Source organism: Aegilops tauschii, chromosome 5 (genome assembly GCF_002575655.3).
Source record: "Aegilops tauschii subsp. strangulata cultivar AL8/78 chromosome 5, Aet v6.0, whole genome shotgun sequence".
Lineage (NCBI taxonomy): Eukaryota > Viridiplantae > Streptophyta > Magnoliopsida > Poales > Poaceae > Aegilops > Aegilops tauschii.
In genome coordinates this window covers 474,213,948-474,225,581 of record NC_053039.3, presented here as the reverse complement: position 1 = coordinate 474,225,581, position 11,634 = coordinate 474,213,948, and the positions used below count along the sequence as shown (strand labels likewise).

Below are 11,634 nucleotides of genomic sequence, written 5' to 3'. Positions count from 1 at the left end.
TTATTTTTATTTTTTTACATTTCCATCATTTTCTTTTATTTTTTTTAAAACTGAAAAGGCGGTCCACGCGGGGGGGGGGGGGGGGGGGCGGTGCATTCGGTGGAATGGGCCAAGTTACTAATGGCGCACCGTTGGGGTGGTGCGCCATTAGTAGTTCAACTAGTAATGACGCACCACCCCAACCGTGCGCCATTAGTAGTTTTTCAAAAAAAAAATTGAAACAAAATTTGTAACAAAATTACTAATGGCGCACCTGTGAGTGGTGCGACTAGTAATGGCGCACCGTGGGAGTGGTGCGCCATTAGTAGTTGAACTAGTAATGGCGCACCGTCCCACGGTGCGCCATTAGTAGTTTAAAAAATAAAAATAAAAAAAATTGAAACATAATTACTAATGGCGCACCGTGGGATGGTGCGCCATTACTAGTTGAACTACTAATGGCGCACCATCCCATGGTGCGCCATTAGTAGTTTTGAAAAAATTAAAAAAAAAATTTACTAATGGCGCACCGACACATGGTGCGCCATTAGTATTTAGTAATGGCGCACCACATGTATAGTGCGCCATTAGTGGCCATTCCATCTATAGCCCTTTTCCTAGTAGTGATAATTGCTAACACTCACGCAATACTTGTGGTTACGGAATTTTAATCGGACACAGAGAAAGATAGGGGCTTATAGTTTCGCCTCCCAACCTTTTACCTCAAGGGTAATGTCAACGATAATAACTCATGCTAACTTACATCCAATTAGATATACATATCAGGATCTTTCCAACATACTGTGGTTGCCAAAGGATAAAATGTAAAAAGCAAAGGTGAAGATCACCATGACTCTTGCATAAGGTAGAAGATAAAAGTAAAAGATAGGCCCTTCGCAGAGGGAAGCAGAGGTTGCCATGCGCTTTCAGGGTTGGATGCACAAAATATTAATGCGAAAGAACGTCACTTTATATTGCCACTTGTGATATGGACCTTTATTATGCAGTCTGTCGCTTTCATTTCTTCCACATCATAAAATCGTATAAAGCTTAGTTCCTCCACACCAATCAATCATACATATTTAGAGAGCAATTTTTATTGCTTTGCACCGATGACAACTTACTTGAAGAATCTTACTCAACCCATAGGTAGATATGGTGGACTCTCATGGCAAAACTGGTTTAAGGGTATTTGGAAGCACAAGTAGTATCTCTACTTAGTGCGACGAATTTGGCTAGCATGAGGGGGAAAGGCAAGCTCAACATGTTGGATGATCCATGACAATATACTTTATTTCAGATATAAGAAAACAAAACCCATTACGTTGTCTTCCTTGTCCAACATCAACTCTTTAGCATGTCATATTTTAATGAGTGCTCCCAATCATAAAAGATGTACAAGATAGTATGTTTATATGTGAAACCTCTCTTTCCTTATTACTTCCTATTAATTGCAACGATGACCAAAACTAAGTTTATCAACTCTCAACAATTTTTAATCATCATACTTCTGGGAGGCCAGCGCGGCCGGTGTGGCCACACATGTAGGTTCTACGTCTCTCTTTACATCCGCTCCCATCGTCTTCTACGGTTTTATTTCTGGAGGTGCCCTTCCGTACAACCCCCCCCCCCAACGTATAAGGGGTCATTTCACACCTCGTATTAAAACACCCGCCCGCCGTACGCCCGCCCGCGTTGCCGTACGGGCCTGTCGCGTACGCCCGCCCGTCCGCGCCCCCGTCCGGTGTACGAGAGCCCGCCTGCTCGCCGGCCCGCTGCGCACGCCCATGTGGTTTGAGTGGAAAAAAAGCCTGATCGGGCGAACCCTATCTTCCCCTCGCCTCGGCCGCCGCCGCCATCTCCAGCAGTACCTGGCCGAGGGAAAAAAAGTCGTCGGCAGCACCTAGTAATATCGAGGCATTGTGCGCGACTCGACGCCGACAACCACCTAGGTCAGGCAGACGCCGCCGCCGTCGTCTGCTTGGCGTGTTGTTCGCCCTCAAGCCTCCGGCGAATCTCAACGCTATTGTCATGTCTGACGAAGGCAATGAGGTACGCGAGCTGCTGGCATAGTGATTTAAAAACGGATTTTAGTTGCGACGATGTTACGTGTTGTTTCAATGGATCTTTGATTATATATAAACGTGTATAGATGGAGGCGAAAATCAGATATTATGGTGATGATGGCGGTAGCGAGGACGGATCATTGTCATTGGATGAAGACGAACATGACGGGGAAAATTATATGAGTTTGGATGAGTCTTACAGTGGCAATGTAAGTGGTCTGCATGTTGTCAAGCATATTAAATACAAGCATCCGCGATGACACTAACATGTACTTGTTTGACTTTGCACAGGTAGGAGGGGATGATGACAATGAGGATATGGATGTAGATGATTCATATGCTGAAAGCGGTAGCCATGTAAGTTTAAAATTATGCTAGTTAGTTTAAAGTGACATGAAAAACGCATCAAATCTTACATATCATATTTAAAATTTGCGCAGATGGATGTGGAAGGGTACTATGAGTGGAATTTCTTCGATGATACCAATGACGAAAACGATATCGATGCATCTTATAATGACAGCTCGACCAAAGTAAGTAGTGCAAAGTGAATACATATGATAGTCCTCATACAACAACTTACTGACATATAAGGTTGTTTGCATTTTTTTCAGGGAGAGGTTGGTGGCCCGTGCGAAAATGATGACGATGCCAATGGTGATGAGTGCAATTTTGACACTGGGTGCGATGAATACCAGCAAGAATCACTGGACAGGCATTGGATGGTGATGTCCGCGACGTTCAGGACAGACGAGGAGGCATATGATTTCTATAACGACTATGCGAAAAAGTGTGGATTCTGCATTAGGAGGGACAACTTGAAATATGTGAAGGGTGTCGACGCGCGTAGGCGCTTGAGGAGGTTTCTCTGTTCGAGGGCTAGGAAACGACATGCCAAGTTTTGTACCATGGAAGGGAAGAAGCGCGGGCTGAGAGTGTAGAGTCGGTGTTATTGCGAGGCCCATCTAACTATGAAGCTTGATAGAGAGCGCTCCATTTGGTATGTCAGCAGTTTCAGCGATGATCATAGTCACACTCTTGCTAGACCGGATGAAGTTATATATCTTTAGTCTCATAATCAGATAAAGGAATAATAGAAGCTCGAGATCTTAGCAATGGCAGGTGCTGGGATCAGAAAACATTGGATCATATGCAAGGGCTGGTTTCGGGAGGAGGAAGCTTTATAACATGTGTTATAGGGAGAAAATGAAGTTGCTAGCAAAGGGTGATGCAGACACTGTGATTGGGATCATGATGACGAGTAAGGCAAGGGATCTAGACTTTTTCTTTGAGCACACTGTTGACGCAGAAGGCAAGCTGAAGAACATGTTCTGGTGTGATTCTCAGTCACGTCGGGATTACCTTGACTTCGGTGATGTAACCGTCTTTGACATCACTTATAAGATGAATAGGTACGGAATGCCATTCATACCTTTTGTTGGTCTAACCAATCATCGTTGCACCACTGTGTTCGGTTGTGCTGTTGTGTCAGATGAGACCGAGGATACATATGTTTGGGTGTTGCAGACCTTCTTGAGAGCTCACTATCAGAAGAAGCTGAGGTCTGTAATTACTGACAGAGACGCAACCATGATAAGGGCCATCAGGAAGGTCCTTACTGACGTGTGGCATCGACTTTGTTCGTGGCATATAGAGAAGAGCATGCAGAAACACCTCCACCACAAGTCCCTTAAGGATTTCAGGTCTCTTATTTACTATGCTACTAAACATGATGAGTTTGAGGCGAGATGGGCAGCTTTTAAAGCTAAATGGGAGTCGGGGAAAACTGAAACATGGTTGCGTAGGATGTACAGGAAGAAAAGGCTTTGGGCTGCGTCATATCTCACCGGTGGGTTCCTCCTTGTTATGCGGAATAACCAGAGGAGCGAGAGTCTAAACTCTTGCCTTCATCTACATCTTGACTCTGGCATGACAATTGTTGATATGGTTGTGCATTATGAGAACTGCATTGTTCGGCTCCGTGAGAACGAGTCATACGACGACTGCATGGCCACACAGACACTCCCTGTACCAGTACTTGACGAGTTCAAATGCATTGAGAAATCCGCTGCCCGTGACTTCACTGGGGTGAACTTTTACCTCTTGCAGAAAGAAATGAAGAAGGCAGCGGATCTTGAGATCATAGATAGACTCAGTGGAGCCGTCAGTCAGAGATTCATAGTGGCATGGAAAAATAACAGGCAACTGAGATTCAAAGTGGACTATACACCTACTAACTCAGAAGAAACAGTGAAGTGTAGTTGTGATAGTATGAAACGTAAAGGTCTCCCATGCAAGCATGTTCTTTATGTTTTGGCCAGATTGAACATGAAGGACTTACCTAAGTGCTTAGTGCTGCGAAGATTCACCAAGAATGCTAGAGGTGGACTACCCGTGAAGTGCACTAGCGATCTCTTCGCATGGGGATGGGCAGGTACTGAGGATAGAACTAAGTACAGTGAGTTGACTATTTTGTCTGCGGAAGCATCTCATGCGGCATGTCATAGACCATTTCTATTTGACAAACTCAAGGCTGCTCTCGAGGATGTGATAGCAAACAACGACGTTGAGGAGGAAGATTGTGTGAGATAGCATAGGGTTGCGCATGACGATGCTTTTGTGCTGGATCAAGATTATGTTTTTGTTGGTGATCCAGAGAAAGTCAATACGAAAGGAGCAATGAAAGAGCAGAATAACAAAGGCCGTGGTAAGGAACCTGGTGAGACTAAATACAGTAGACTGTTTCAATGAGAAACCTCCTGTACGCCTATGCGGTTTATGTAGAACAAAAGGTCATTTCAAGAACGATTGTCCTCAGAATCCAAAGTATGTGTACACATGTTTTTAACATACTTTTGTTGTTTAGTTTATTGTTTACAAAATTTTGACATATATTATGATCTTTCCATGCAGAAACATGGCATGACGATGATAACAAGGATTGTTTGAATACGTGGAACAATTTCTGAATAGAGTTGATGATTTATTTGGTTGTAATAAAGAATTTTACTTACAAATTTGTTTTGGCACATCGCTACGGGAGACTTGTAATCGGTGTACTTATGTCATATTTGTTGGCACTATTCTCGTTGTTTTTAATACGATATGCGACATACACATTTTTACTTTAGAATATATATTTGTTGGCACTATAGTCATTGTTTTTAATATGATATGTGATATACACATTTTTCTTTAGAAATAAATAAATCTTGGATGTTGGGTGATCAGAAGCGTTCTACAGCCGCCGGTTGCTTCGTTTTTTAAAAAAGTTAACAGCCGCTGGGCCGCGAGTGGCGCCAGTCGGCGCTAAGGGGCACAACGCACGAGGATGATTCAGGTGCCGCCGCCGATGGCGATCCAGAGGCTACAACGCCCTCAGGCGCAGAGGGCGCAGGTGGGCAGAGGGCGAATCCACATCGGGGCCGCACCGTCCAACCCGGGAGCGATGCGCGGCGTGGGCCGGCTCGCGAGATGACGCGCCCCCACGCGGGCCATCTCGCGCCGAGCACGTGGCGCCATTTGAGTAGCACGAGGCGAGCACGTGACATGCGGCGCGGGCGACGCTCGCCTTCTCTCGGCGACCACAGTCGCGGGCCATCTCCAGGCGAGCACCGGACGCGCGGCAAGGGCGACGCTCGCCTTCGACACGTGATCCCGATGTGTCAACAGGGTATTTTAAAGCCCCGACTTCATACATTCGCGCAAACACTCATTCAACGCAAAATATAAAATAAATTTGTAAATTTCAAATGTTTGGAATCTATGTTAAATAAATCAGTCACGCGACATAATCTTGACATGTGAAAAATGTTTAGAACTCACATAAAAAAAATAAAACATCCACACACAATCTTCAATCTTGTTTCATAAGCATTCAAGTAAATTCGAAGCCCGCGTAGTACTCTGGTGTGAGATTTTTATTTCTTTTTCTTCTTTGCAAGTCGAATAACTTTGTTCTTCACTTCTGTAAGCTTATTTTATGGGGACAAAATAATTCCAGCTATCATTCTTTCTCTCGAACTATCAATAGATTCCTGAAAAACAATTAAAATTATTTTAATTTAACACTTATATATAGTATGATGTAATATTTTTCATACTGAAAATGTACCCACCTGAGAAAAAGCGCTTATAAATTTTTCTCCGTCCCAGTATTGAAAACAGCGAAGGATGAACGACCCACATGAGTTCCTTTGCTCGAAAACCACAAGTGCAACTTTCAAAGCATGTTAAGTAAGACAACACTGAATCAATTAATTTATTTCGAAAGCACGTGCAACATGTAACTCTGCCATCTTGTTGAAGCATGTTGTACAGGACTAAAGGACATGCGGACACATCCGGGAACGACATAATTGCACTATCATTTGCATCTTGGATATCTCGTGCAAGTTGTTCTCATTGAAAATAAAAAAATGATACAAACACGTTGAGTACATACGGTAAACAATTATAAGCTTAATTGTACACACATGATTACGAAACTTACAAAATTTTCAACGAGTTTCCTGAATCAAGAAGTTGGAACTCTTTATTTCCAGTGTGCATAACAGATGTAATCCAATGGTTTTTATCATTATTTAAAGCAAAATAAGCCTATTTTAAAATTCAAATATTGTTACTAAGCTCGCCTTTCACATATGATAGTCATGTAAAAACAATTCTGCATTGCAAACGATACCTTAGGTTTTGCAAAATATTCTGTCATGCATCTGTTGAGAGGTTCATTTGCATGTGCTAAACCTTGTGGATCGTTTATCGACTTCCCTCGTCTCACTAACTTTGGGCGAGTGTGCTGTAACCAGTAAGACCTATGTGTGGGTACAAGATACCTATCCTTGGCGATACTTGAATCCGATATGTACGTCACATAAGCGTCAATTACCTGAAATAGATGAGTAAAATTAACATGGATGCATTATAGTTAGCACATGAAATAAGCATGACAATTAAAGTACATACATCACCTGATAACCATGCATGGTTAATTATCTGGCAAGCTCTTGCCGCAGATAGTCCTTCATCTTTACCATTGTTGAATATTTCATGGTTCTTATGTTTTGGTGAGTGATCGTACGCTTTCACGTACTGCACAGCTGCACGCACCACATCATCCACAGAATGATCAAACTGAGGGCTTGTTTCATTAAGCAGTTCTACAACACAAGTAAATAAAGTTATAGTACAATTTTTGAATATATAATTATCAAAGAAATATTCATACCGTGTTTAACTTACTCGCTTTCGCGGAACGTTTCGCACGTTTTTTCGGAGTCTTTTTAACATAAGGAGATTTCTGGTACTTTGACACAGTCCGCCTTCGCTTCCCTAGAATCACCTCCTTCTTATCTTCTATCTCGCTATTATCATCTGACATGCCCTGTGACACTTCTTGCTCATTTGTTTCCACTTCCCATCTTGTTACTTCTATTTCATCTGTTTTTAGATATGATGCTTCTTTTTTTTTTGACTGCTCTAGGACATCTATAGGATCATCCTTCTCACCCTTATAGCTACTCAAGTGACCAGTACTGAGTTTGAACGAATCCCCTCCTTCAGAATCCAAATCATAATTCCCACTGCCATTTTGGCCATTAGGTGTGTGTATGTCATCGTACTGAAATTCTTTATTAGGATACTTGTTTTCATACTTGGACTCACTATTCTATCCATACAAATTTTCTTCCTCCTGTGCCATTGTGCCTGATTTGTACCGCACACCTGTTTTATTCATTTTCTCTAACAATCTCTACAAAAGTAAGCACAGTAACATGTTATAACTTTTTGTCAATTTAGCGAATTTAATAGAGTTGCCCAATTGTTACGTGTGCGCATACCTCCGGCATACGAAGCAATTCCTTACGAATTTCCTTCATATCATTCATAACCCGGTTCATAAAACGCTTTAGGTTAGGAGGGACCTCGGACACACTATCCACTTTTCTCTTTCCCGTAACGGATCGGATGACTTTCGGCTACTAGGTTTCTTACTGATTTCAGCATGTTGATATGCAAGTTTTTTCATTCTATACTCATTCGTAATGCAGTCATCTATCTGCAAAGTGAGTATGTAATGAAAATATAAGTACATAACTATTTGAATGGATCATCAACGTATAGTTAAATAAACATTAGAATATTACCAATCCATGACCACCACCATTGTCTAGGTCGTACTTTTCTCGTTTCTCCGCTTTAGATTCAGTCCAGTTTTTCATTAGGGGACTTTGCAACGACAACGGGTCATATTTCGTGCCGGCGGTTGGCTGCACCTTCTCCCAATATAAGTACTACAAAACAAATGACAAAATAAATTACGAACGCATAACATGAAGGAATATTAAGTAGCATTATTAATACCATACCTGGAGTAGGGCTAGGTTGCCACATGGCCATTGCCTCACACGGCCGTCCTACTTAAGTTTATCAATCTCCGTCAAACAAGTTCGCGAAGTAAACACGTTAAAGTTCAACGTGCTGATCCGCTTCACGTCATGCACCAACGCCTAGTAGTCCTTTGGTATGGAGACAACCGACATCGGTGCAATAATAGTCCCAACAAAACAAGAACAGCCATCCGAAGAAACTCATCGTCGGCGGATTTATTCCTCACAATTTTTTTCATCAAGTCATCTATCATTATCTGACCATTTTTTTGTGAATTTACTGAATAGGAATTTTGTTTATTAACTCTTTTCCTTCCGTCACAAGAATGCAAAAAACATCCCCACCTTCATTCTTAAACCCAAATATTGAAAACAGATCGTCCGGTCTAAGTGAAATAAGACCTTTACAGCCAGTTTCTTCTTGTATCATGAATTTTTTGCGTGGAAACTTGAGGTATCGGTTAGGGGGGACGGACATCCACGAGGTGTTCCCTTTCGCAAAGTCATGAAACGACACCATTTTTTTCACATGCTACAGTGTGAAACAAAAACACGCATGCAAAATTTCGGTTCGTTTCGACAGTCAAAGCATTTACTATGATTTTCTCCGTGAAAATACCAAAAAAGGGTCTTCGGACATGACGCAACGTCCGTTCGTACTCCGATTCCGTTGTAATTTGGCGTGGGCAACGGTGGGGGCACTTACACGCGCATGCAAAAGTTTGGTGCGTTTCGTCCATGTCGACATGTAGTTGCAGTAGAAACCTGAGGTATCGGTTAGGGGGGACGGGCATCCACGAGGTGTTACCTTTCGCAAAGTCATGAAATGGCACCATTTTTTTTCACATGCTACAGTGTGCAACAAAAACACGCATGCAAAATTTCGGTTCGTTTCGGCACTCGATGCATTTACTATGATTTTCTCCGTGAAATACCAAAAAAGGTCTCCAGACATAACGGAACGTCCGTTCGTACTCCGATTCCGTTGAAATTTTCCATGGGTGACGGTGGGGGTCACTCACACGCGCATGCAAAAGTTGGGTGCGTTTCGTCCATGTCGACATGTAGTTGCAGTAGAAACCTGAGGTATCGGTTAGGGGGGACGGGCATCCATGAGGTGTTCCCTTTCGCAAAGTCATGAAACGGAACCATTTTTTTCACATGCTACAGTGTGCAACAAAAACACACATGCAAAATTTCGGTTCGTTTCGACACTCGATGCATTTACTATGATTTTCTCCGTGAAAATACCAAAAAAGGGTCTCCGGACGTGACACAACGTCCGTTCATACTCCGATTCCGTTGAAATTTGGCGTGGGCGACGGTGGGGGTCACTCACACGTGCATGCAAAAGCTGGTCGCGTTTCGGCATTACATTCGTTTTATATGAATTTCTTCATTAAAGAACACAAAACAGTATACATTGGTTTGTTTGCCAACGATAATTTTTTTTACAACTGCCCGCGCGCATGACGCACACGGCCGGGCCAGGATAGGCCCCCCACGGTGTCCACTTGGGCGCCGTTTGCGGCGCACACGTGAGGGCCCATTAAGCAAAAGCCACGGCGGCGACCGCCCAACCTGCTAATCGTTTAGTCCCACATTGCTTCTGGGCACGCTTAATCACCTGTTTAAATACCGTTCTCTACGTATAATGTTGAATCCTTTAGTTTGGCGGCCTTTCCTCACTAGGCAATTGTAAATGATGCTGTGGCACTCCAAAATCATGGAGTGTCACAGCAAAAATTTACATTAGTCTTCTGAGGTAAATCCATCCACACTACAGGATTTTTTATTCTTGTGTTTTTTTAATCCTTTCTGATGTTCCAAAATAGTCAAATGTCATGTCTAATCTATATGACTTGACTTTACACTCAACCCGGACTGGCTGCGGGTGCCGGCAGATCATCGTCACTCAACCCGGACAGAAAATTTAATATCCTGATCGTCTCAACACATCCGCCCATTCTAGATTTTATCTCACAATTTCACAACTATACAAAAACAATAAAAAAAATTGCATCATAGCACAGGTATACTTACCCAGAAGGGATGATGTACGTGTTGCTTTGCTTGTTGATAAGCAACACCTACACCATCTGGATCCGTATACATGTAATATAAAGCAATAATTACTGGACGTTAAAATTTTGTGTGACTATTTAAACCACTACATATGAGTCTCCACAATCAATGTGGTGATAAAACCATTTATAAAAAGAAGTTAGCCTATAGTGGCCAGAAAAGGCGCGCACGGGGCAGCCCATGACGCGCACGGGCCATGGTGGGGCGGGCCTTCGTATGTGCGCCGCAACCCCCGACAGTGCTCTATTTTTAGTCCCACATTGCTAGTTTTGACAACGAATAATGTGTTTAAATAGCTGCATCCGTATATGACATCAAGTCTTTAATCGTGGTAGCCATACCTCACTATGCTTATGCAGGTTCTGCTCTGTCACTCCACAATCGTTGTGGAGTGATACTGCATGACCTGCATCAGTGTTGCAAGGTATGACTATCCACGCTGAAAGACTTTTTTACACGTTCGACGGATTTTTTTCGACATCCTTCAAATGGACGCTATTTTTTTCATATGTTTGTACACTCATGGCAAGCAAGAATGTCAGGTTTCGGGCCATTTCGAACCTCTGAGAATTTGCTACGATTTTCCCTGCTCTGAAACCGAAACACACTCCCCGGATGTGACGCGACATGAGTGTGTGCTCGGAACACGATTAAATTTTGCGTGGGGTCCTACGGTGGGCATGCTTACCCTGTCGCAAAACTTGGGGTCATTCTGAAGATGGCCAAAAACTGACCTTCCTCTGCGCACGCCATTCTGATAGGAGCGAAGGCCCCGTCCCGACGGAGGTTTTTTTCGACATCCTTCAAATGGACCCAATTTTTTTCATACGTTTGTACACTCATGGCAAGCAAGCATGTCAAGGTTCGGGGAATTTCCGACCTCCGAAAATTTTCTATGATTTTCCCCACTCTGAAACCGAAACACACTTCCCGGGCGTGACGCGACATGAGTGTGTGCTCGGAACACAATGAAATTTTGCGTGGGGTCCTACGGTGGGCATGCCTACCCTGTCGCAAAACTTGGGGTCATTCTGAAGATTGCCAAAAAATGACCTTCCTCTGCGCACGCCGTTCTGGTAGGAGCGAAGGCCCCGTCCCGACGGAGGTTTTTTTCG

At 43.1% G+C, this 11,634-nt stretch overlaps 2 protein-coding genes across 2 annotated transcripts; one reads left to right on the top strand and one right to left on the bottom strand.

Annotated features, from left to right (window-relative positions):
- Positions 1-3,251: 3,251 nt before the first annotated feature.
- On the top strand, positions 3,252-4,637 carry LOC141023036 (protein FAR1-RELATED SEQUENCE 7-like). The gene has a single exon (XM_073499339.1). It carries the CDS (start codon positions 3,252-3,254, stop codon positions 4,635-4,637), a length of 1,386 nt encoding a protein of 461 aa, XP_073355440.1.
- A 1,414-nt stretch (positions 4,638-6,051) lies between these two features.
- On the bottom strand, positions 6,052-11,272 carry LOC141023035 (uncharacterized). The gene is made up of 8 exons (XM_073499338.1): positions 11,254-11,272; positions 10,861-10,925; positions 8,192-8,338; positions 7,724-7,797; positions 7,287-7,627; positions 7,056-7,204; positions 6,881-6,933; positions 6,052-6,082 (listed from the first exon to the last, which is right to left on the bottom strand). The coding sequence occupies exons 1-8, from the start codon at positions 11,270-11,272 to the stop codon at positions 6,052-6,054; spliced, it is 879 nt and encodes a 292-aa protein (XP_073355439.1).
- Positions 11,273-11,634: the final 362 nt, after the last annotated feature.